The following is a 27,448-nucleotide window of genomic DNA, read 5'->3' on the forward strand; positions in this document are numbered from 1 at the left end:
CTGTAATTCTCTACATGTCAATTCCGTTATTACATTTCTTTTAATGTTATGTTTAAAGGGAAACTTTCCCTCCAAAACTAAATTACTGGAACTTTCTGTCCATTAAACTAACCAGAAATATTAAGGAAATCTAATTAAAGATGAAACATTCCAAAGGGGCAAATTTCTTTTTCTTTCTTTCTTTCTTTTAACCTGTCTAAAATCTCTCATGCTACGTTGTAAGTGGAGGGAGCTGTGCCTAATAACTAGTCACAATGGCTGCTGCTTATTATGAAAGCTGATATGTGGCCACATAGTTATGGTGGTGTCTATTAAATCCTCATTCTAGGTTGTAACATTCAGCAAATATTTTTAGTTCAAGGGGATCAGCAATTGTTAGCAGCACAATAATGAAATCATCTGTAGTTATATTTATTATTTTATCAATAGTGTCTTGGTTTTTGCTCAGTTGTGACAATGTTACTGGACTGATAGGAGTGACATACCAATGGTTAGTCAGAACATCGCCGCCGTGTCCAGGAAAGATTCCTAGTTTCACATACAAATTTAGATGGGTTTCACAATAGACAATTTACTCAAGTTCTCACTGAATAATTGGTATATATTTGTGCAGGTGTTCGGAGCCCTACTGAACCTGCATGTAGAGTTGTGTTTGAGAATGAACAGGACAATAGCAGCTTGAGCAAGACACAGAGGAAACGCAGTCTGGTTACTTCCGAACCTCAGCACGTGACTCTAATAGTCTTTGGAATAGGCATGGTGAACCGCACGCACCTTGAAGCAGATATTGGTGGACTAACAATGGAATCGGAGCTGAAGAGGATTCATGGAAGTTTCACACTAAAAGAAAAAATGAAAGGTGGTGTAGTAACTTATTGCTTTTCTTTGACTTAGTGAACATCTTCCAGCAAGGCAATAATAGATGTATGTAATTATGGTTTAAAAATACCTAAATGTTACGTAAGCAATATTTTATGTAAACTTCTTTAAAACTTCAATAAACTGAAATATAATGAAAATCCTTTAAAAAAAATGAAAGTGTAGCTTACATTTTTGCAACTTTTCTTCTCCAGCTAGTGTTTCAATGTGAGACTATTTAATAGAATTACCAAACATTGTGACATTTACATTAGCTTGTACTGTATTTTGGCAAGTAATTGACATGTATGGAAATATTTTACTATATTCCAGTATTTCTAAAGTATTTTCTCTTTCCTCTTAAAGATGTTCTGCACCAAAAGATGACTGAGACTTGTGCCACTGCTCATATAGGTGGTGTTAACATTGTTCTGCTGGAAGGAATTACACCAAATATCCAGTGAGTGTGAAGCCAAAAACAATTTAAAAATAACAAAAACACATTTGTATAGAAATGGAGTGTCAGCTGTACATACAGAGAAATATATGAGACTTACTGTGGAGGCCGGGGCCCTGATCTTATAATGAGGTCTGAATCCAGGCACAGTCCCCTTTAAGTCAATAGAGCAATGTGGGCAGCCATGTAGAGCTCATTGTTAAAATGGGTCTCAAGTCTGGCTCCTAAAACTAATTTTTACACACACACACGCACACACCCTGAGAGACAGAGATGGTTTTTTAACTAAAGCATTTTTTGTTTGTTTGTTTCATGACAGCATTTATAGTGAGAGCCATTTTTCTTGCCCAGACAATATACAGTGCAAACATTTTATTTGGAGTAAATCCTGCTTGCATTACATAAATAATTCCATCAAAGTTAATGAGACTACTCATGTGAGTACAATGAGCAGTATTTGGGCTATGGTGAACATACAGTCATCTATAACTATGGCCCCAATCAGTTAAACACATAGGCATGTACTTAACTATACATATATGAATACTCATGTGGACTTCAGTAGGTCTAGGCCCATTAGCAAAGGGTATGTGCAAAAGAGTTTGCAGGATCAGTGCCTAAATAAATGAATGGTTGTATTGTGAAAAATGGTAGGAAATAGATCCATTGAATACAAATTTTTTTTCATAAAATCATAGCTTTCTTGTGCAATTTTCTCCTGATTTGTATACACACAGTGACTCAAAGACATTACGTGTATCTGTAGTTATTTCTATAATGTTTATAATAATTACTTTTTAAAAGTTTGGTGATTTCCCTGAATGATACATAGAGGTTCCTAAATCAGAGTATTTAATCTTTTAATGCTGTTTCTTCCCATTTGAGATCTTCTTGCTTCATAAAGGGTGAACTTTTTGACCTTTCATGTTGCATGGTCCTTTAAATGGCTTTACTTCTATAAGGTCTGTTCTTCACCCCATACAACTGACGACAAATTTTTAAAATATCACCTTTTGAGCATGAACACCTAGAATGACTTGCTAAATATCCATGTAGTTTGCTCTTTTGCTATGTTCACAAACTCAGGTTAGAAGTGCATGCTTATTTTTCTTACTTCCTTTCCATTTGAATCTCTTTATTTTTGAGTTGCAGAGCACTACAAATAAAATTAAAATTCTTCATAATGTAAATCACTTTCATGCTGTTTCTCAGTGTTAGTTGGGTAACCCTCAGTATGCTACTTTGGCCTTTAAAATATGCATAATGATGAGATGGCTAAGGAGGCTGTCTCGTGAAAAGTCACTCATGTCACAGTTTTTAAAATAATTCATGTCCAGATTTTCTACACTATATAAATTTTAACTAAAAATTGCAATATTGTTTTCTGTACTAAACCCCCTACTATTGATATTGTCCATAGCCAAATTGCTAAATGTACATACATATTTAACAAGTGTGGATAAAAGCTGTAAACTGTCAGCCATGTAATATTTCAGAAGGTGGCTGAAATTCATGTTTCTGTTCTATGCAGTGTCTCAGATCTTGCACACACACAAAAATAGGGATGCAACAAAATGGGAAAAATTACTAAAGTTTCTAAAAACTGTAGTGTCAACTTGTTAAATTTTAATATATTTTTAGATAATTTGTCATATTGTGGGTTACGAGTATTTAACTAATTTTGCATGAATGTTTATTCTTTATTTGCTTTTTGTTTTTCTTGCTTTCTCTTCAATCTTCATCTGTAGACTGGAGGATTTTCCTACATCTCCAACAAGTACAGCCAAACAAGAGTTTCTGTATGTCATATTATTATGTTTAATAGACTTGCAATTAACATTGTGCTGTGTAGTTAAAGGCTGCATTATTACTGTGTTTGAGTGTAGCCAGTTGTTGCTTCATAACATTCTAGCTTAACAAACAATAGACTCTAAATTAGTTAGTGTGGTCCACTAATTATCTATTAAGAAAATTTATGGGTGTTCATTGAACAGTCTACCCTTTTGCCCAATTGTGTACACTGTGCTATAGTTGCTGAAGAACTAAACTGGTTTTAATAACTATTAAAGCCTAATTCTTTGGCTGTTCTTTACGCTGCTACTACATGTTTTAATGATATGAAATGGTGCTGATCCAGGTAAAGAGAACAGGTTAATTAGACCATTCTTATCCCACTGTGGGCCTGCTCTTACTGATTGCAGTCACATAACTCTTTTCGACTTCACTATGGGCTCTTTGTCTTTACTTACTTTATTCTTGCATCTAATAATTAAATAATGTTTGAAACTATAAGTACACACATTAGTTATCTTTAGAAGATACTGTTCTGTTTAAAACTTACAGCACTTTCAAATCCACTCCCTAACTTCCACATGTACAGGGGACCCTGTGCCCGTGGGTCTCCCCCTCCCATATAGAAATGGACTATGTTGTCTTCATGTCTTCCTCCCTTTCCCCTGTTCTCAGACCCAAATAAGGTCTTCCACAACTCTGGAACTTCACATCAAGAAAAAAGGTTGGGGGTCGGAAGTAGGATAGTGATCAAACCTGTAAGTTCCTGTCCCTTGTTGATTCTGCAGACATCAGGGCAAAAATGTAAATATGGGCAGAAACTGTATTTTCCAAAACACCTACTTGGTGGGGAGTCCCTTTTTACCACTGATCAACCCCACGTACCTTTGCGGGGATTCTCGGGCAACTCCATATGCAGAAGTCTGATGTGAGGGGTGGGGATAATGCTGTGGGATACAGATATGGCACGGAGCCTCCATGTAGATATCAGCTGGCCTCTGCTTTTCTCCTTTCTAATCTCTCCCAAGTTCTGTGGGGTTTGGGACTGGCACTGTGGCCTGTTTGATGGTGGGGAAACCCTTCCCATCTTTTCCCTCTTCCACTGTCTCCCATCCAGTTCTTCCTGAGCCCAGTGTAACTGGTTCAGGAAGTACTGCAGAATGGAACCTTGCAGCAATTTTCTCCCCTTCAGCCTGCTTCCACAGGTTTTCCCATAGAGCTATGAGTTCCTGTTTGCCAAATCACTGTCCAGCTGTTCCCTTTTAGAATGACAATCTATAGAACTGATCCAATACCACAAAAGCTACTACTTGAATGAATTATTTGGTGAATAGCTTCAGTGTTTGTTTAGTAACATTTGAATAATATTGAGCTAGCTCTAGTGCTATATACATTTTTTGTTAGATGTATAATGCATGTTAAGAATGAATTGGATGGTGTTTTAAGTGTTCTGAATACCTGCTTTCCATGTTGACAGCATCTTAGAGCAGACACTTATAGTAAGATACTTTAATTAAATGAAAAATTAAGTACTTGCCCAGGAAGCACAGTTAACCTAGTTGTTAGATATAAAGGAAGTCTAGATTTGTGAGTTTTGAGCCTCAAGTCTGGAACCAATGAAATGTGGGTTTCTATCATTTAGTTTGATTACATTGGATCTATATTTGTTTCTGTGCTTCCCCACCCCCTTCCACTTTCTGATACATTAGCTTAATGCTTTTCTTTAAATTGTATTAGAAATACTGCTCATGTTTCAGCACCAAGACAGGGTGTGCATTCAAATGTTATTTTTAAACTGGGAATTTTTTTTATCATAGAATCAAACAGTGAATATTTTAATGCTGACTGTGACACTTACTTTTTAACAAATTGTGTAGTGGATGATTGTGTTGGTGTCTTCGCATAGATTGGGGAAACTGCTTCATTGTTCCTTCATGCTGAGAGTTACACTGAGGATGATTGAACAGCTAGTTGAGTCAATTTTTTTGAAACATTGATATAAGGAATGTATTTTGGGCTGACTCACAGCTAGTTGCCTTTTGGTGCTGGAGTGTTGAGTGGTTGAGGAAAAGACATAGGTATGGAACACAATGCTGCCCCCTGTTAATTTCTGCTTGGAATGAGATGTGTGGGAACGCTAACATAAACGTAGTGGTATTATTTTGTATTGGCCATATGTGTTTTATATTTTATTAATTTTTTAAAAGCTAGAATAAAACACGCATACCCGCTTTGGAAGGAAAGCATGTTTGCCTAATGCTGTTCTGAAAACATTAATGAACAAATTGGGACTTTTCCTTCTTGGAAGTGTGTCTTCCACATTTCTTTGAGAGCCCTTTATAATAAAACTAAACAACTCTCTCTAACCCTGAATTTTAATCAATGACAATCTGGTTCCCTTAAAGCTTCTGCCTTCCTTCTAGCCATGGGATCTTGAACAAGAACTTCTTTCAACTCCCAGCAATATCTATTCTTAATCTGTTAAAATAGTGTTAGAACAGATGTTTGGAAGGCCTGTGATTGAATTAGAGTGACACAGTTCTCTCCTGCTATGAGCAGAAAAAACACTGCCTTTGTTGTACTCCCACTTCTTGGGTTCTTTGAGCTAGCTAGGCCTTCGGCATAGTGTTAGAGAATAACACTTGAAATAACTTTTAATTACTTTAACATTAACCCTGTGAAGATAATTACATAAATACTATGCAGTCAGGTTGCCCAAAATGTTAAATGCTATTTTTCCTCTTAACTGTATTATTATAATGTTAATACTGTGAAGAATATTAGTTATACCCCTGAGAGGAAATTGCTGCTCAAATCATCTGAGCTGAAAGTTGAAAATTTAATTCTATACTAACTGGCAAACTATGTTGCTAATATAGTGCCCCTTCTAAATTATATTCCTATCGTGTATTAAACCATAATAGTGTAAGCCAGGGATCGGCAACCTCTAGGACATGGCTTGCCAGGCTAAGCACCCTGGCGGGCCGGGCCAGTTTGTTTACCTGCCACGTCGGCAGATTTGGCCGATTGCAGCTCCCACTGAGCGCAGTTTGCTGTCCCAGGCTAATGGGAGCTGTGGGAAGAGGTGCAGGCTGAGGGATGTGCTGGCCTAGGCTTCCTGCTGCCCCTATTGGCCTCGGACAGTGAATCACGGCCAGTGGGAGCTGCGATCGGCCAAATCTGCCGACGCGGCAGGTAAACAAACTGGCCCGGTCTGCCAGGGTGCTTACCCTGGCGAGCCGTGTCCCAGATGTTGCCGACCGCTGGTGTAAGCTATAGTACTTGAAATCTTGTCTGAGTAAAATTCCAATAACTGACTCAAAAAGCTGAGAAATAGTCATGAAGTTGTTGTTCTTTACAGCGTGGTTATTGAAGATGAAAAACACTGTTAGAATTACAAACACATAGTGCAATTGTGTTTCTTTCACAGCTGTATTGTATGATGACACCTTTGAAATTAGTGTAGTTTGACGTTTACATTTGTGAAGTTAGGGCCACTTACACTTGAATATTCCTACACCAAAAAAGCAAATAGTTTGCTACATATTAACCACAAATTGAGACAGAATCCTGTCCAGTAGTCTAGTAGTTGTTAAAATAAAGTCTCTCTGAGGAGCTGTCGCTATAGAAGATTGTTTAAAATTCTTGAGAAAAAATTGGGATGAAATAGGTGATATAGAATCACAGTTGTGTTCATTGTGTGTTTAGTGTGTGTATGCAGTCTATTGTGTGTAATCCCAAATTATATTATATTTCATTCTTATAATAATTGAACAGACATTTTTCTAAGCATGCCGTATAATTTTGTTAAATATAATAAACTGCATAGTTGCTTATACAGCATATACTGCATCTGTGTGTGCATAAATAGAAACTAGGCATGTATATAGTTTATAAATTGCTAATACAAGTGTGTTCATCTTAATACTTCATAATTCAGCTAATTTGTTGTTGAAAATCTATATCAATGTATATATTTTTAAAAAATATTTTGAGAAAAAGATGCAAATAATCATATTTTGTTGTTTGTTAGAACTGTAGTCAAATGCAGTATTGCCAAATCACAAGCTCTTTATAGTGCCCAAAGAGGATTGAAAACAAATAATGCTGCAGTGTTGAAAGTGGGAGCTATCAGCATCAACATTCCTCAACACCCTGCCACTCTACACAGCATGATGGTGCGCAGTTCTCACCAGCTTTCCAAACAGATTTCAGACCTCATCAGGCAACCATCAACAGCGTAAGTTTTGCCTTATTTGCCATCCTGTATGGACCTGTCTTACTTTCTATCCTCTTACGGGCTAATGCTGCTCTGTGGGAGAATCAGGCCAGTACTGTATAATGAATACATTAGGATATCTAATAGTTGTTTCTGGTATCTCTTCTTCTAAATAGCCCACAGCCTGCAAAAGAAGATGTTGCAACTCCATTGCCCTCTGAAAAGACACCAACAAGTGTTAATCAGACTCCAGTTGAAACCAATGAATTTCCACAACTGCCAGAAGGCTTAGAGAAGAAGCCCATAGTTCTTAAATTCAGTGCTATGATAGATGGTATAGCTATTGGAGCAGCACTCTTGCCATCTCTAAAAGCAGAATATAAGATGGGAAGAATGAGAAGTCATGGAATGACAGGTAACCATAGGCGCTGACTCTGTGGGTTCTCCAGGGCTGGAGCACCCACGGAAAAATATTAGTGGGTGCTTAGCACCCACTGGTAGCCAAGCTCCTCTCCCTAGCCCTCCCCCGCCCACCTGCCGGTGGCTCTGCCTATCAGTTCCTCCCCCTCCCTCCCAGCACCTCCCGCCTGCAGCAGATCAACTGTTCCACAGTGTGCAGGAGGCAGAGGGAGGAGCGGGGATGGGGTGCGCTCGTGGGAGGGGGCGGAACGAGGCGGAGTAGGGGCAGGAAGAGGCAGGGCAGAGTGGGGATTTGAGGGAAGGGGTGGAGGAGGAACGGGACCTGGGGGCAGGAGTGGGAGTTTGGGGGAAGGGGTGAAGTAGGGGCACGGGACCTGGGACTGAGTGGGGGTTGAGCTCACACAGGGACAGTTGGAAGCCAGGGCCTGTGCAGGTAACAGTCCTCCATGAAACTTTGAAAAGATCATGGTCACATTTTAACATTAATTTCACTAGAAGAGATCAAATGTGGCATTATGGATTCCTATTCAGTTATGGTAATAATACTTTTTTAATCCTTTGTTTGTCCTTGTGGCTATGAATTTTCATGAACAGATTAGTGTGAGAGAATTTATATTAATAAGGAACCAGAATATAGTAAAAATCAGTCCTGTAGATATGACTATTTAGTGTATTAAAATAAAATAGGAGGCTAATTCTAGCAGATTTTGTTATAATGAATAATTGCACAAGGCAGAGGCCAATGAGGACAGATACAAAGATCTGGAATTTTTGACCAAGTGGCTGCAACTTCATTAATTCCATAACAGGATAATTTCTCGAGCAACCTGTCCTAGCAGCAGTGAAACCAGGAACATCAATTCACCTGCTTTCTCCCTATAGGTTGAACATATTCTGAGCATCACTGTCCCAGGTCTTAACAACTCTCTATCATAGTTTGTTCTACCCCAAGATCTCTCATGGCTTGTAACATAGAACAGCCTACTGCCTAGGAACCCCTAGTCTCATAGTGATGGCTCAGGTTTGCCCACAAATCCAACCCCTTTTCCTGAGAAAATTGTGTTGATGCCTAATTCTTAAGGGAAGAGTGGAGGCGTCCCAAACCCACCCAGGCTCTGTGATTTTTTGGGAGAACCAATCACAGCCAGTATCTGCCTTGGTGATGTTTGAAACCCCTGCTGCCAGGACCTACTAGCCAAAGCTGTGATTCTGTGAAATAAAAAGCATATTAATAAACCAAACAGAATTCATGCTGATTCATCAAAAACACTGCTTGGTACACTAATTGCAAACTGACCACATAAGTCATTGGAGCACCCATGCCAACAAACTGCAAAAATCTTTAGTGGTGTTATTCATGGTTTTCAGAACCCAAAGAAGCGATAACTTAACTGTTTCTCTCCAGGCAGTGTCGGGAATAAATCAATGGGGACACAGCGCCTCTGTCTGATAAATGATTGATTGATAACCAGAGTGCTTTTACCTAAAACTACTCTTTTATTAGGTCTCAAGCACACACAAACGTATATGCTGTAGCTATAGGTTTAGAGCATCCCAAACATTATAGTTACCCAGAGTCTGAGATGGTTTTGAGTAATCAACAGCCAGGCTTCCAGGGGCCCTCCTTCTATTCAGCTGATGAGGAACTTAGGGGTCAGCTCCTAGCCTAAAGAAAAGCTTCCTGTCACTGCTCCAAAGTGTATTGTTTTGCTTAATCTTTTATAGCTAACTTAAACAAAGTACATAACTCATAGTGACTTCTTCTAGGTCACCATAGTAACCCTTAGTGGATCACCAATTCTCCTATCATCTCTTATCAAAACATTTCTAGTCACAATAACAATAAAATGTATATGCAAGATCACTTTAAACTAAGGTCAGCTGTCCAAACATTCCTTCCATTCTTATGGTACATTACATCAGGGGTTCTCAAACGGGGGGTTGGGACCCCTCAGGAGGTCGCAAGATTATTACATGGGGGATCACAAGCTGTCAGCCTCTATCCCAAACGCTTTGCATCCAGCATTTATTACAATGTTAAATATATAAAAAAATGTTTTTTAATTTATAAGAAGGGTTGCACTCAGAGGCTTGCTATTTGAAAGGGGTTACTAGTACAAAAAGTTTGAGAACCATTGCATTACATGATACATCTCTGACCCATCCTCCAATTCGTATTAGCAAAACTGCAAACATGCAGCTATTTGGCCATGCCTCTCAAAGTCCTAAAAATTATTCCTAGCGATGTGGTATTTGGTTTTCAGCTAGCAATGGCTGGACTGCAGTAATGTCAAGTTCTGGGGTAACAGTGCCAACATAAACTGACTACAAAAATGTCCATGAAATTCCCCATGTCATCAGTGATGAATGCTGTCAGTACCTGGAACACATCCACACGATTGCTGCAGTCCATAATCTGCAAACCAAAACAAACCACAGATGTACTCATACCTTCCACTAATAACCACAAAGCAGGAGAGGGAGAATATGATTTGTGGTGCAGGAAGGTGCCCTCTTCTACCTTCCATCTTAACACCAACTGTCCTGTACCCCAGTCAGCCTACCCAAACGCCTGTTGAAGGCACTAGGACTATCCAATGAGAGCACTCGTCCTACAGATTCTGATCCATTGGCTGACCGTTGCAAAAGGGCAAACCAAGGTGGTATACATTGCCCTCCAAGCCCTCCTCATAAAATCATGTTGGCTGATGGTAATAGCTAGTGCATATTAGCATGGCATAACCACCACCTTTTTGTGTGGTTCTATTTATTTACCGCTAGTTCTTTTAATTTCTAAAATATTCCTGTTGTGTGTCCCTGAGGGCATTTTAGTTTGATAGTCCTTCCTCAGGTTTTAAATGAAAGCGCTTCAAAAGAAGTATCTTGCTAAGGTGGAGTCCAATACAGTTTGCATTTAAGTCAGTTAAGGTCACACTAGCTAAAACAGTCTTTTATTAATGTATATGAGAGTTACTCATATCTAGCTGTATTGTGTTCCATTACACTTGTGCAGGTTTTTTATTGAATTCCAGTTTCCTACTTTGTTGAGTCAGCTAGATTCTAGAACTATATAAAAAAGCAAAATTCATTTTCTTAAACAGATATCCTGGGTTTTTAGATGTCCACAGTGTCATAGTTTGTGAACGTCTTAAGTTTGGAAAGGACATTTTTACTGGTGACCATTTTACAGATGAAGATTGATCATCCTTCTCTGAATCAGGCAGAGAGAATATTTGAATCCACATCTCCTACTGCCCAGGGTATAGACTCATTCTCTCTCTCTGTTTTTGGCCCAATGAATATTTATATATTATTGTGTTGACTCACCACCGCTGCACCTCCTGCTGGCCATCCTGGGAATTAGCTTGGGGTTGCCAGTGTGACCTCCTCAGGTGGTGTCTCGACCGTCATCACTCCTGTCTCACGTCCAGGATCCGTGTCGCTCCCCAGACCATGCCATCTTTCTGGACACAGCCCTCCGCTGTGCCTCACTCAGTTCTTTCCCCCCCTTCTGGGGGACCAACAGTCCTCAGTCCAACCACTTGCCTCAGTGGCAATCTGCAGTCCAGGTTCTAGTCACTCATCTCAGTGACAGACTGCAGTCCATACACTGGCCACTCCCCTCAGTGACCAGTAGGGGCAAGGAGGGGGCAGCCCAGGCCTGCCAGCTACTCCAGGCCTCGACCCAGGACCCTATAGCCAACAGCCATGTACTGCCCCTTCTCCAACTCTGCCGTCATCTTCCCTGGGCCACTTCCCCACAGCCCTAGCACCTCCTCTGCCCTTGTATCAGGGCCTCAGTTTGCCAGCCATTAGCCTGGAGCTTTCTCATACTCTGGTGACCCTGCCCAGCACTGCTGTGACCATGGGGCTCTAGCCCTCTAAGCAGCCAGTCCTCCTCCCTCAAACCCCAGGGAGTGACTGCCTCTGCTCTTCTCAGCAGCTCCTTCTTATATGGGCCAGTCTGGCCCTAACTGGCTCCGCCAAAAAATCTTCCCCTAACTGGCTGGCACTACAAGCCTTTTCCTTATTAGCTGCCTCCTGCACAGTCTACCCAGGGTTGTGCCTATTGCTTCCCCTCATGATGGATTCTAAGCAGTCAGATTTGAAACCCTGCCCATCCTGTGACTGCCTCATCTCCCTCATAAATGGACAGAGTTGATGATTTTTCTGCTTGAGACAGAGCCACATCCTGGACAAGTGTTCTGTGTGCCAGTTGTCTCCTTGAAGATTCTCAAGCCCAGGTACACTTGGCTCAAATTACAGTTGATAGAGAAGTCCATGCTTTTGACTTCTGAGGAGATGCTAACAGCTACACTGGAGTCAAATAATTTTTGGCCAACACTTCCACCAAAATTTGAGGCCAGAGAGAGAAAGGAACTGAAGAATGGCACCAGCAGCCTCAACGCCGACTATCTCAGAACTGCCAACTTCAGTGCCAACAGGTCTGGCTACTAGTCCTCTAACACCAAGAATGACTACAAGAGGTGAGGCAGGATGGAGTACAAACATAGTTCTAAGCATTATATGAACTCCACATGCCATCTCCAAAGACACAGCCTCCAAACTCTTTATGATTTCCAAATTGGAGGAGGTCAGTCCGAGTCAATCATGTGGCACATGAGGATGAAGGCCTAGTGCTGACCTTGGTACTGGGCACGGCAACTGACACCTGTAGCCAAACCTGTCAAGGCTTAGAGTTACACCTCGATGGAAGACTCACATTCCACACCAAAGCAGTGGCTGGCACTGAGTCCTACATCACTCTTTGGCCCTCCATTTGAGCAAGCATACCTCTCATCACCTTCCTTGACCTACTTATTCTCACTGTCTCAGGTAGAGATCACTCACTTATCATCAGAGTGTGATCCTAGACAGGGTTCGGAGGCTATCCATTTTGAGCTCTACCACTGGGGATATGTGAATGGCTCTGGATCAGACAACATCAACCCAGTCAGTACCTCTGTAGCACACTGCTCTATCCATATTGGCCATACTAGGAACCACTGTTGCATATGTCCCAGAGCAGATCCACCTCCCACACACAAAAGAGGAAATCCTACTCCCCAACAGCATCAATAGCTGGCCACCCAGAGACTGACATCAGCATCCAGGAGTAGGCAATAATGGAGGGAGAGTAACAACATAAATTCCTATCTAAGGAATCATCATCATTGCCAGATGAAGTGGTGGCAATTGTCCCAGTGCCGATGGTTGCTGACTTTATGGCTTTCCAGGACCTCCATCCTAAATCGCAAAGACCCTGGTTGTTGAAACCACAGTAATCCAGGAGAGGTCTCTTAAATTCATTGATATACTGAGGTCAACAAACCATGGTCACATTTGTCTTCATGATCAACAAAGACATACTTCCGCTGGTAAAAGGTCTGTGGCAGACCTCTGCCATTCTGCCTCCCCGCTCCATCTAAGTGAGTGGAAGAGAGGTACCAGGTGCTTCAAAAGCACTTTGAACACTTGTGCACACACCCAAATGCTGGGTCTCTGATCATGTTGGCAGTCCATGAAAAGTCTGGGCCACAAAAGAACCCTGAAAAAAGCTCAATTTCTTCAGGATATATTTTTCCACCTCATTGCAACTCTGCATTACAGATTACCTGGCTATGTCCGCATCCATGTCTGCTTGTAGAGCTGTTCTGGCCACCATTTAGCCTTCTTACGCTCTCCGTCAGTTTCTTCCTGTTTTTCTGTAGGATTTTGAACAAGAAGGGGGAGGCTTTCCCAGATGACTAAATTACATACAAAGGAGGAGGAAGACATCATTCTATTCCCAGAGCAGACAGCCTGAATATCCTCCAAGGAGAAGACCTTGATGCTCCAGGAGATAGCCACCATTGTTCTTTGTTCACTTGCACCGTCATAGTCAGCAGGTCTGATGGGAGTATTTGGCTCTAATGTGGCTCCCATCAAAAGCCTGCCAGCACTTGAAGGAACTGTCTTGCCCCTCTCCAACACTCGTGGTCCACCATCACAACAGATAAGTGTGTATTGGACATTTTGCCCATGGCTACCTTATTCATTTCCACACTTTACCCTGTATGTTACCCCCACCCCCCGCCCAGTTGCTCTTCAGACACCTTTCTCACAAGATCCTGTTGTAAAACGCGGTGGCCTGAGGGAATATCTCAGGAGTAAAGAGAAGACGAGGCTTCTGCTCATATTTCCTTATCTCAAAGAAAACAGGAGGCCTTTGTCCTTTCCTTGACCTGAGGAGACTGAATAAATAGCCATCCACATGGCCCATGGGAAGTACTTGAGATTCATAATGGAGCCAAATCATTACCACTACAAGGTATTGCCATTTGGACTCTCCACAGCACCAAGAGTTTTTAAAAAATACCTAGGGAGTGGTTTTGTGGTCCCTAATGAGTTGAAACTGTTATGAATGGATGAGGTTGTTTTAAGTTTATATTCACAAGTTATCAGTACAGATGCAGAGTTAGATTGTTTGACTACCTTAACTATGCATTTACATAATTTCAAATGTTTGGTTTTTTAAAATTTAATTAGGTTAAAAACCCAAGAAATTGAGAATTAATTGTTTATAGCCCTTACATTACTGTGCCCTCAATCTTAACTCCAGTTTGAGCTTTCATTTGGTTCCACTAATTTTCTTAACTTTTTCAAGTTTGAAATATTCTTTCTGAGCCAACATTATACCCACTTTTTCCTCTCTCTTTACAGGTGCTCAAACAAGGTTTACATTTGAACTTCCAAATCATAGATTGCGGTTTACATCAAAAGTTTCTGCCACTGATATGTCCACCATTCCTCCTTCAGCAAGTCTTAATCTTCCTCCTGTCACTATGTCAGGCAAATATGTCATGGAGGAACATGACACCTATTCAGATCAAATATGGAGTATAGATGAGCTACCAACTAAACAGGGCTATTATCTACAAGGGAACTATTTACGTTGCGTGGCTGAGGTAGGCATTGAAGACTGCCAATTTCTTTAAGTTACTTCTATTAAGTTTCATATAGTATTTTTATATATGCATGTTTGGCATGCTCCCTAAAACTCCTTGGTTGATATTTGCCCTCATATTTGCGACTTCTGACGATCTATATGCTTTTCAGAGAACTCCAACATGCTGCTGTCTTTTTGTACTTCCCAATCTAACCTTTGCTTCTTTCTGCTTCAAGACAGACCTTACTGGTGCAGAGATTGAGCTTCGGTTTGAATTTACTCTAATTTGTGTAAAAGGGGTTATGCCATTTAAAATTTGACTAAATTTATTTCCTAATATTAAATTTTTTTAATGTTTTTAATAAAGTTAAAGAATACAAAGCATGATAACAGTTCTTAGAAAATTCACAATGTAGAAATAATATTTCTTAAAGCATATAATCAGAGTTCAGAGTTCATAGGTTTATCAGGTATTGCACATATCAACAGTGGTTTTCTTCTATAGCATTTTGAATAAAGAACGTTGGGAGTCAGGACACATGGCTTCTGTTCCCAGTTCTGTTAACGATTTACTATATGACACTAAGCAATTCATTTAACTTGCTTGTGCCTTAGTTAAGCCTTCTGTAAAGCTAGTAAAATTATACCTACCATTTTACCATTACAAAAAAGCTGAATGAGCTTTGCGACTCTCTGTTGTTGATAATTCAATACTGGTATTCTGCCTATGCTCCCTTTATAGTAGTTGACATAATGTACTTTCCCCCTTATTTATTGTCATTGGCTTAGCATCAAAAAATATACTAGAGAAAACTGTTCCACATACAGTGGCCACAATTAAAAATTCATTGTTTACTAACAATAATTACATCAATGTATCTAAGATTATGTGCCATTGTTATGCTGTATTCTGATGCAGTCAGTACTTAAAACAGTATTGCATTGTCCACAGCTGTCACATCTATATTTTAAAATTTTACAAAAATAATCTTCATATTTTCTGGCAGGTTGGTTCCTTTGAACATAATCTCACAACTGATCTTCTAAATCATTTAGTGTTTGTACAAAAAGTGTTCATGAAGGAAGTCAACGAAGTCATACAGAAAGTGTCAGGTAAGATGAACTACCTGAGGATTTCATTAAAATTTTAGCTTTAAGACTTCTGGTGCTACCTAACATATCTGCAGTCTCTATCTGTCACTGTATCAGGTTCTTATGTCACCAAGAACGCCACCATTTTCTGGTTCCACTGTAGCACAGAAATTGTTTCAGAGGCCAACAACACACGGAAAAGAAATTTGGTTAGGTAGAATTGTGGCGTTGGAGAACATTGTGGGTAGCATTGTTAGTCTTTTTCTTGAGTCACTGAAGCTTCTGTGTCACATATGAGAACTCTGTGCAAGGGTGCTGTTTATTAATTGCAAAAGTAATTTTACCAAACAATCCACTGAACATTAGCAACTGTCTGTAACATTGTTTTCTGTCCAGTCAGATCAGCTTGCAGCTTTGTGAAAGTTTGCAAAAGAAAAATATCATTCACTCCAAAAAGGTAGTGGAGGATTTTTGCAAAGCTATATGGACGGACATTTGGTCAGGGTAGAATGGTAAAATTTGTTGTTTGTGGTGGAGTGGATAGAAAAATTAGTTTCAGCACCACATTTGTTCTTATAACATAAAATGCTGTTTTGAGCAAATTATGCTTATTGGGTAACAAATAAAAATGTACTAAAACAGATCCTTAGTTGGCATAGCTCCATTGATTTTCTTGGGCTATACCAATTTACCAGCTGAGGATCCTACCGCATGATTGTAGATGAAAAGCAAATGTGAATGTAACCATGTAGTGACAGTTTATCACAGATGTGTTTAAATTTAGTGAAGGGAAGCTTATTTTTTCCAAACACTGAAAGAAATAACATGAATTGATCTGACCTGAACCAACAATGAGGAAACCTGAGGGCAAGTCCTTCTATATGAATCGGATTAATATTTCTTGTAGAGAAAAGTTATGGGAAAATAATCCTATTAGAACATTACATATTTCTGTAAGACACTTGCTTAAATTGGAGATATTAACTACAGTAATAATTGGAAAATGGGTAGAGAAGTGATCTGAATAAAAACAAGTCCATAAGCCTAATACACAAGTATAAATTGAAGTGGCACTGAATATTTTTTTTAAAATGTGACTAAATTAAGAATTGATGAAAAAATAAATTTGAGAACTGCATGAGAAAAAAGAAGAGGAAAGAATTACATAAATAAAATCTAAGCTGTCTGTTGAAGAATCTAGAGGCAAGGTAAAAAGTCAAAATAAAACCATCAGGCGAATAAAAGGTCCACAAACAGCAGTGTAGAGGGCTTGTATGTCTGTGGAAAATAATCTTACATAAATAGGTAAGTGAAGAGTCCAAAAGATCTAAAAGTTACAAATCACTGTTTTTAATGTACTTTTTTTTTTTTTTAGTTTTTGTTGGGTCTTTTTTTAAGAAAGCTTTAAGGAAAATATAGAGGCTATTATGCAGCAAGCAGACATGTTATCAGAAAAAATAGTTGTAAAGACCCAGAACAAAAGGTAACAAGCAAAATAATGACTAAGTGTCTGATTGCTAAATATATATAAATCTGTAGGTCCAGATTAGATTGCCTCAAGAGAGTTTAAAGATCTAGTGGAGGAAATCTCAAAACCTCTGAAAAGAAGTAAATCATGCAAGTCAGGAGAGATACCAGATGACAGAAAAAAATGTGGTACCTATCTTTAAGAAAGGTGGGAAGAAAGAACCAGAAAAATCATCAGCCTGATGTTTATTCCAGGAAAAATATCTTGGCATATAATAATCAGTATTGGAACATCTGGAAGAAAAAGCTTTAATAATGATGATAATTCCATTAAAATAGCTTCACAGAGAAACTTAGAATATTCAAATGAGAAGGCTTTATTAGGTGCCATTGTATCACTTCTCTGTCTTCATTGATTTTCAGTATCCTCCCAGTTTACTGTCATCTGTGAATTTCTGTAACATGCTGTTTGTTGAGTCTTATAGATTGGTTTGAACAGCTTCACTTACAATCAAAAGTCTTTTAAAAACATTGTTTATTATTATTATTATTATTATTATAGTTTTTTGTATTGCTGTAAATCTCAAGGCCCTAATCAGGGCTAGGCAAACATAACAAAAAGATGGTCCTTACCATTAAAGAACTTGCAGTCAGAATAACTTAAGTCAATTTCTTGAATGTTACAATAAATGTAATAAGTGAATGCAGTGGCTGTAGTTTCTCCTTAGTATTTTAAGGCATTCATTTTAGTGGCACATTATAAACTTAAAATAATTAGAGGAATACCAATTAGATAAAATTAAAATACCATGGAGAAGAAGCTGGTTGATGAGCAGAGAATACAGAGCAGTCATATCTTTCAGTTGAGAGCAGCATTGGGTCGAGCGCTGCAAGTGTCAATTTTGGCTCCTTTATTCTTTAAGATTTTCGCTGATTCTCTAGAGGAAGGTATACATTCAAGCATGATCAAGTTAGCCAGTGACACCAAAATTAGAAGGGTAAAAAATATACAGGAGGATGGAGGAAAAAGTGAAGTGAGCTTCATTCAACAGGATGTGATTCAGAGCTAACAAATGTAAAGCCCTACATCTCAGGGAGGGAATAGAGAGAGCTCAGCTTAGAATGGGGGGAGGTGGACAGGACTGGACTGCGGGGGAATCTACTTGCAATCAATGACTATTTGAAAAAAAAAAAAGTACCTGAGTGCCACAATAAAAACTACTTCACTGAAATACCATTGCAAAAATAGCCTGAGCTAAGCTACTTATTGAAATAGCATAAAAAACTAGGGAGTTATTCTTGCCACTCTTCAAAACCACAGTGTAACCACATCTGGAACACTACACGCAGTTGTAGTCGCTAGAGCTGGGTGATATTTTTAAACTGAAACATTTTTGGCAAAAAAATGCAGTTTCCAACACATTTAACAACTTTGTGCTGATTTTGCTAAGTTGTTTCAATCAAAAAACAAAAACTGAAAAATCTAAATGTCTTCAAAATGAAATGTTTCCATTTTTTATTTGATTTTTTTTGTTTTGAACTTTCCCTTTTATTTTTTAAATTAACATTAAAATGCTCAGTATTGCAATAAATCATTTTGTTCATCCCAAACTACTTTTTTTTTCAATTTTTCAAATTTGCCAGTGATCCAAAAAATCCATTTAGCCCAGTTCTGTTTGTCACCAAAGTTTTTAGAAAGGATATTGAAAAGCTAAAGAAAAACAAATAAGGGCGTCAAAACTAATTGGAGGATGAAATAGTCTGAGAGCATGTACACCAAGTCACTTAAAAATGTAAAAAATTGCCACACTTCTGCATAATTATTTTAAATTTGAATGAGAACAGAGGTTAGAAAAATTTGGTGTTGCAGGGGAGATGGAATTCTTTGTGCTACTCCAATAGTAACCCCTTTTTGTCAGCTGTGGTGGAATATTGATAGACACTACAGAAGATACCATTGTGTCTGTCCGAGACTGATGCAGGTTCGAGTAAGGATTTGATTGAGAGAGGAAAATTAAAACGAAAATAGATTGTAATTCAAAACCAAGTGGTTGTTTATTAACGGGGATAAGTTGCAACATGGGCTGAGGAAGAGCACTTTTACCAACTAACAATACTATCAGAACATGAATATACACACAACATGAAAATCTGTTTACATCCAACAACAAGAAACCAAATGATCTAAGATTGACTGCTTACTAAAATCCAGAGCAGATACACAAAACTAAGTAAACTATGCGCACATTAACCGAATATTGTAAAATACAACAAATAACCACAATAGCAATCAATACAACAATTCAACTCTCATATACTATATACACAGCTTGGTATCAAGTAAGGGAGGGGAAAAAGGGAAGAAGTTAAACAGAGTATTTACAACACACTCCAGTCACAGCTGACCAGTAGTACAGACACCAAGGGCATGACGAATTGGCAGGAAAATAATCCAAAAAAGAGAGTGAATTGACACGACCCGAGCCGGCTAAATCCAGAGGAGACCCTGGTTGAAAGGGTGATCAGGCCTTTGAGCTAGCCTGCGGATACTCCTGCAGATTCTGGTATGAGACTTAGTTTTATTCAAAGGATCTTACTCATGTCAGCGTCTGATTAGTCCCTAGCTCCTTCACCAACCAGGTTCCGAGCTGGTGCCCTCTACATCAATGGGAGCTGCACCCAGCACACTACTTTTGCACACAGCCCTATGCTTTTGCGCACAGCACCAAATTGATCTTTTGAACTGACAGAAGGTTCAAGAGCAGGCACACTGGAATTTTTGCACATGGCAGTAGTCTGACCCTTAGTTAATCAGGGAAAAAGAGCGGAAATAGGCACACGGCACTATAATGTTGCGCACCGCTCTTTGGTGTTGCACACGGTACCAATGTGACCTTTTGACTGACAATTGGCCAAACAGACACCATGTTAGAGCATAGGCTTTAGGGCTGCGACAGTGTCCTCATCCAAAAGGATTGTTTTTTTCATTTATAGCCAGAAGTATACCTGAGGTGGGGAGGAGGGAGGCCAAAGTAAAGTTATAAAAAAATGTTCCCAAGGACACGGAAAGGTTTTGCAGAGGACTCCTTCACATTCACTCTAAAGTAACTATTTGTTTTTAATCCATCTTTTTGCATACCTCTTAATAAATTTAGTCAAGTGACTGGTCCTTGTTGTTAGCAAAATTCAGTCCACATCAGGTGCTGCAGGTAAAGAGCAATTATTTGTGAACCAAATGATACCCTTTCTTTGCAGGTGCCAGTGGTTCTATGGGTGTTATTTGGAGAATGGGAGTAGTCTCTGTCCATCTTGGACACACCCACCCCCCTTGACTTGATGGGGGGAATAGGCAAAAAATGTGTTTATCTGTAGTAAATGGGCCATTAGCAGTGCTACTCCCATGATCTGAGAATACACTCCAAGTAGCTCTTACTCTCCCGAATCTTCCATATTTATGCTTATTATAGTTCTTTACTGCAGAACTGGTTGTACTCTGTTGGTTTGATTTAAATTCAGTGAGTCACATTTAAAGATATATTTTATTTCTATACTGTATGAAAAATGCTCTTTGTTAAAACACTGAAAATACAGTTTTTAACATGTGCAGGAGGGGAGCAGCCAATTCCTCTTTGGAATGAACATGATGGCACAACAGATGGAGAGAAGCCTAAAATTCTCCTGTACTCTTTGAGCCTACAATTTAAGGTAACTTTATGACCAACAAATCTCTCAAGCTGTTGCCAATAGTTGAATATGTTGAAACCAGACAAATCAAGAATTTTCCAGAGATGGTCACAAATGAAATGTCAAATAACAATCAGCCCAGTGTTAGACAAGGATGGAAATCTCTCTTAATTAACTAACAAAAAAACAAGAAAGAAGCCTGCCTTTGATTTTTATGATCTTTTGAAAAGTCCTAAATGCAAAGTGTTATGGAAAAATCCTTACACCCTTTCCTGTTTCATGTCTAAGAATTTTTTTCACCGATGATGCCTTTGAAGCAGATCCTAAATAACTTTTTTCTTTCATTGTTTGCTAGGGAATTCAGGTGACAGCCACAACTCCATCAATGAGGGCCGTGAGATTTGAAACTGGATTGATAGAACTTGAGCTCTCAAACCGAATACAAACCAAAGCAATGCCTGGAAGTACCAGCTACCTTAAACTGTTTGGTAAATGCCAAGTGGATCTGAATCTGGCATTGGGGCAAATTGTTAAACATCAGGTTAGTTGACACAAGTCTGTGTATGTTAGGAAAGCCTGGTAATGATATTTCTCCATTCTTATGAAGACATATATCTTCTGCTTTGAAAAGAACACAACAAACCTCTCTAATCTTACTCTGCTAGGATATGACTAGCTTGATTTCTTTAGACCTCTAGTTGGAAAATATTTATAACAATTGCTTTAGAATGCATCCGCAGTTCAGAATCAATAAAGATTACCACCTAAATATATTCTGCATGTACGTTATGTAGTAGTTGAAATTGATTGTCTGGCGTTAGACTTGAATTTCAATGTCCTCATTAAAGATGGCTTTAAGAAAAAAGGGCTAAATGTTCACTGTGAACAGTAATTCATGATAAATCAGAGGGAGTATCAAGTGCATTTTATTATAATAATGCATTTAGCACTTCTGTATCTAGGGACTAGAGCTGGGCAAATAACCACTTTTTTTATTTGTTTGGTGATAGTTGTGAACTATTGTGGGAAAAAATAGTTCAGGTTGAACCAGAACTGAAAAGTCCATTTTGGGACAAACCAAGCATGTTGTTCAATCTAAAATGTTTTGTTTCTGGGCATTTTAAAGAGCTAGATTCATGAAAATTGGGGGGCAGTGGAGGAGGAGCCCCCTTTATAACTTTTTTTAGTCCAGTGGTTAGGGCACAAACCTGGGTGGAGAACAGTATTCACATCCCTGCTCCAGAGCAGATTCAAACCAGGGTTTCTCACATCTGGGGTGAGTGCTCTGACCCACTGGGCTAGAAGTTATAAGATGGGCACCCGAACTCCCTCACATTGTGTGAATCAAGCTAGAAAAAAATAAAATTCTGCCTGAAACTATTCAGCTTATTTGTGTCAAATTTATGAATAGTCTCCAATGAACATAAACTGCATTTTCCAATGAATAGTTTATTAATCCAAAAAATTTGCCCTACTGTATGGCAGACACTAATGGCCTAATGCTTTAGTTGATCCAAATTCAAAATTTCCATTGATTTCAATGCTATTTCTAGTATACATACGTGGAATGAAAAGATTAGATCCTAAATTGTGAAACCTAAATCTTGATCTATTTCATGTGTATTAAATTGGTAATTGCATCTCCTGGATTCTTAAATTCACTACTGTCGCCTGAAATCACTAATTTTATGGGAAGTACAGTAGTTAGGATTCTCTGGAAGGTCAGAAAGAGAACATAAATTTAACAAACCTTGTATTCAGATGATGGTTTTCCTCAGAGAGGATTCTGCTGCATCAAGTGAATGTAAAGAGATATATCGGCTTATGTTATTTAAGAAACACGGGAAAACAACCAATATTTGCCAACTTAGGTCAAAATGAAGTAGAGAAGAAAACAGTTTTCTATCTTCTTAACAACATATTGCAAAATGGGGCATCCTTGATTTTCTTGTGTTATGCCAAAGCGTTAATTTATTTGTCTGTTTAAAGTTGTAATTTAATGTGTGATTTTATTGTATTTTTCAAATGTTTTAAGGTATATGAAGAAGCAGGTTCTGACTTCCATCAAGTTGCTTATTTTAAGACAAGAATTGGATTAAGAAATGCTCTCAGAGAAGAAATCAGTGGCTCATCAGATAGAGAGGCTGTGCTTATTACTTTGAACAGGCCAATTGTCTTTGCTCAGCCTGTGGCATTTGACAGAGGTACTGTTGGGTGCTGTTTCTATTTCTCTTTTGCTAGAAACTAGAGAATCATTACAAATTTGTTTTCAAATTGAACAAGTTCTGTACATTTCTTTTCAAAAGGAAATGCTTGATATTTATAAATCTGAATTTATCTGTAACCTAAAATAGACTAGACCTGTAAGTACAGTTCTCAAAGTTTGGTTAGGAAGTTTGTTGTGTACTAATGTTAATCAAGGGCGAAAAATTGAACTGATGGGAGACGGCTTTTCAGTTGGTATAGACAAAATGGTTTATGTAAATGTATACCAACATCAACAGCATTGGGTGTATCAGCATTTTGGGTTCTGTTAACTTGGCCTCTGCCCCTTGGCATTTATAATTCATGTATTATTTTATTTTGCTCTTGACAACAAAAGCACATTGCTCCTGGGAAGTGTGTGTATACACAAATATATATCCATTGTATTTTAATATGTGCTGACAAGACAAAAACAGAAAAATCAAACCTTTGTCTTGTTACAATGAACACTATTTTTTGCCATTTTATTTTAATTTTGTTGGAAACTTTTTGTCTTCATAAAGCTGTGCTGTTTTGGCTGAATTACAAGGCTGCTTATGACAACTGGAATGAACAGAGGCTGGCTTTACATAAGGATATTCACATGGCTACAAAAGAAGTGGTAGACATGTTACCTGGAATCCAGCAAACATCTGCCCAGGCTTTTGGGACACTTTTTCTTCAGCTAACTGTTAATGATTTGGGAATTTGTCTGCCCATCACAAGTGCACCACAGGTATTTGAAAAATATCAAGAGCGTGGAGAAGTATAGATTTTTGTTGAAGTAGCAATTTTTATATATGTTATGCTTTTAACATAAACTGTTTTTCTATCATTGCACCAATTTAGAATTTATTAAATGTTAATGTTTCCCCAGCACCATATTATAGTTATGATGTGGATAGTAGACTTAATTTTCAAAAACGACTACTGATTTGTGAGTAGTTCACTTTCCATGTGCCCCGCTTGAGGCAACTTAATGAGCCCTGAGTTTTCAGAGGCAGCACTTTGAGAATCCTTTGAGGTGTGTGAAGTTGGGCGTGCTTTTTGAACATTTATGCCAGCAATTCCAGTTGAAGACCTCTGTTTTCAAATACTTAGAACTGAACACAAACAAGAAGACTCTACGTTTCTTTTTTAAAAATGTGATTAAATGTTCTGACATTTGGATTATTCAAACAAGTGACGAGCATTATTTAGTAATGGTTTTGGTTATGTTTAGACCCCTAGTTGGTCATAAACCTTGTCCAGAAAAGGATTTAAATTGTGATGTAAGCACTTATTAGCTAACACATGCTAACTGACGTTTTAAGTCTAGTTTAGACAAGGCAGCGCTTGCTTTGACGTGTGCTAAGAGTTCAATCCTTGAAGGGGCCATTTAGGGAACTGGGGTAAAAATCTATCTGGGGATTGGTCCTGCTTGAGCATGGGCTTGGACTAGATGACTTTCTGAGGTCCCTTCCAATCCTGACATTCTATGATTCTATTAAATTAAAGTCAGGAGGGAGACAAGGCTTCAATATGACAAGTTTAGCACATTATAACAGAATGTGCACGACTTGTGTACACTAAACTTTCACAAAACACATCTGCACGTTAGCTAATATGCTGACATCATCCATTAAATTCTAGTTTAGATAATGCCATAGATTTACATCTTCATGGGGAACTAGTCAGACATATGCAAGAAGACATTTGGTTTACCAATAATATATCCACTGTCACATATTAATCTCATTGGACTTTGAGCTTTGAAGCCCAGTAACAACTTTTCAGTATCCATGTTAACTACTCCATTGCTGGTCATTTTATTAGCAGATGGAATAAGAAAGAGGGTGTGAGAGAAGAAGCTCTCAAGGAGTGAGAGTTGTAGCATGGAAAATAAAATGCAGAGGGAAGGACAGAGAGTGACAAGCAAAGACAGAGAAGAGAGAAATAGAAATAGTGAAAAGTGGATAGGAAAGAAGAGAAACAAAGGCAGAAATAGTGGTGGCCTAAAAGGGAGCAGTTTTTCTCCCTGAGTGATGTTGCTTGTGACTATAAGATAGTCAAAGTTTCAAATAATCAGTTTTGCTGCAAAGGTAATGGGGAGATCTGATATGAATTAAGGGAAGTATGAATTTATATTCCAGTCCACAGACCATAATTAAGCATGGAATCTGGCCCTCTCCTCCAAAAGAATTTAACACACCTGCCATAGGATATGCTGTAACTACTGAGAAGTAAGGATACATGACATTGTGAATGTGTAGACTTTCTGCTTTGGAGAGGGTTTCTATAGAGCTGGCAAAGTATAGAAGGAGGGTATGAGGAAGATATGAACTGCAAAAAAAAAATAATAATAATAAAAAAAAAAAGTTTGTGATTACCAGTAAATTGCCTTTTCTGTACAAGTCTTTTCTTCCTTTTACAGTCTAACCACACAGCAGATCTTGACACTGGCTCTGCTTTAGTCCTGACCATTGAAAGCACATTAATCACTGCCTGCTCTTCAGAGTCTCTGGTTAGCAAAGGACATTTTAAAAATTTCTGTATCCGTTTTGCTGATGGTTTTGAGACGAGTTGGGATGACTGGAAACCAGAAATACGAGGGGATCTAGTCATGAATGCCTGTAAGTGTTTCTAATCTTGTCTTCATGGCCCTAGAACTCAGAGTCCCCTATTGTCCTTTTCCATGTTTTTTCACAACTTTGACAGTTCAGAAGGAGACTAAGGAAGAGATGAAGATTTGCTTTCCAAACCCAGATAAAGCCCTATTTCATGTGGGACCCTACATGTGAACCCCAGTCACCGTTTAGTATTCTTAAAAAAATTTTAAACAATAGATGTCCTTTTTTCAAGAATTGTAATATACTGCAACATATTTGCCTTGCAATACTATCTGCCTTAACCAAGTTGGAAAAGTTTTTTACTTTACTGCTTTAAATGTATTAATTTAATTGAATTTTATTACATTTTTGTTAAATACTATAATAACACAATGCATAAAATGCGTAAAACCTATTTGTTCAAAAATGTGTAATAAATTGCTTTCTCATAACACTTCCCTTCTTATCTTCCGTAGTCAGCAACTAACTATGGATTCTTTTAATTTCCCACTGCATACAGAAATGTCTGAAACAGACTTGCAAAATTGCTAAGAAAACCTTGCCAGCCAAAGTGAAATTATAATCACTCATATGTTGTTAATGATTGATTTAAAAAAAAAAGTGACATTTGACTTAGCTAGGGCAAATGTACAAAACTAATTTTGTAAGGAAAATCTAAAATGTGTTTAATTACATCTGTCTTACAAGCATGTGCTTGTTTCATGTTTAGGTGTAGTGCCAGATGGCACCTATGAAGTCTGTTCAAGGACAGCAGGACAGGCTGCTGCAGGTAATGTTTATATTCAATTTTTACATTCTTAAAACATTTATGAAAGTCTAGAATATTCTAGTGCAGGTGTGAGCTCTTGATACCTTTTGTTTTAATTGTGATTGTGTATTTCAGGGTGGTGTTTTGTTTTGATTCCCCCTTTTCATGGTAGCTGCTCCACATTTCCCAATCTATTTTTGTCCATGAGTGCTTTCAACAATCCCTTGTAGTCTTACAAACTCTTGGATTTTAGCTACAGGAAATTAGTAAAAGGCAAAAAGGCAGGACCGGCTCTAGGCACCAGCAAAGCAAGCACGTGCCTGGGGCAGCACAATTCCAGGGGCAGCATTCCGGGTTATTCTTTTTTTTTTTTTTTTTTTTTTTTTTTTTGTTTTTGTTTTTTGAATGGGCAGTTGCGCTCTTGGGGCAGCAAATTTTTTGCTTGGGGCAGCAAAAAAACTAGAGCCGGCCCTGGCAAAAGGTAGTAGCAAGACATGATAGACTTTAATACCTGCTGGATCAAATGTGTGAAAAATTGGACACATACAAAATAATTCTTTTGGTATAATAATTGGACCTGGTTGAAAATTTTCCAAAGAAAACACTTCTCTGCTGAAAAATGTTGATTCAACAGAACTGAAGTATTCTGCAGAAATATTTCAACTTAATCAAACGTTTTGATGTGAGCCTGCCTCCCTGCCTGCTTGTCTGTCTGTCAACCAGGCAGGCAGGCTCACCAGCAGCCGACCTGTGGGTTGCCAGGCCCTTAATTAACTGGCTCCCCAAGAACTCCAGTAGCCTGCTTAGTGAGTTCCCAGGCTGTGCCCGGCTTCCTAGACAGCCAATTCCTTGGGCCTGTTTTCCCAGATAGCCGGCTCTCCAGGCTTCCCAAACACCTGACTCCCTGGGTCCCACAGCTGGCTGACTTATT

General features: G+C 38.7%; 1 protein-coding gene across 7 annotated transcripts in view; it reads left to right on the forward strand.

The window, feature by feature from the left end:
* Positions 1 to 27,448, forward strand: part of BLTP1 (bridge-like lipid transfer protein family member 1) — a 233,015-nt gene that overhangs the window by 150,021 nt on the left and 55,546 nt on the right. For 6 of the 7 annotated variants that reach the window (XM_050946192.1, XM_050946197.1, XM_050946193.1 and 3 more), the window contains 13 exons: positions 614 to 859; positions 1,225 to 1,318; positions 3,064 to 3,114; positions 7,140 to 7,346; positions 7,502 to 7,740; positions 14,448 to 14,692; positions 15,681 to 15,786; positions 20,840 to 20,937; positions 21,272 to 21,457; positions 22,952 to 23,120; positions 23,685 to 23,896; positions 25,574 to 25,772; positions 26,479 to 26,538. In XM_050946192.1, the coding sequence (XP_050802149.1) occupies positions 614 to 859; positions 1,225 to 1,318; positions 3,064 to 3,114; positions 7,140 to 7,346; positions 7,502 to 7,740; positions 14,448 to 14,692; positions 15,681 to 15,786; positions 20,840 to 20,937; positions 21,272 to 21,457; positions 22,952 to 23,120; positions 23,685 to 23,896; positions 25,574 to 25,772; positions 26,479 to 26,538 (2,112 nt within the window). The remainder of the gene's footprint in view (positions 1 to 613; positions 860 to 1,224; positions 1,319 to 3,063; positions 3,115 to 7,139; positions 7,347 to 7,501; positions 7,741 to 14,447; positions 14,693 to 15,680; positions 15,787 to 20,839; positions 20,938 to 21,271; positions 21,458 to 22,951; positions 23,121 to 23,684; positions 23,897 to 25,573; positions 25,773 to 26,478; positions 26,539 to 27,448) is intronic. The other variant, XM_050946194.1, reaches the window with a different exon arrangement.

Source organism: Gopherus flavomarginatus, chromosome 3, assembly GCF_025201925.1.
Source record: "Gopherus flavomarginatus isolate rGopFla2 chromosome 3, rGopFla2.mat.asm, whole genome shotgun sequence".
In the NCBI taxonomy this organism is placed as follows: domain Eukaryota; kingdom Metazoa; phylum Chordata; order Testudines; family Testudinidae; genus Gopherus; species Gopherus flavomarginatus.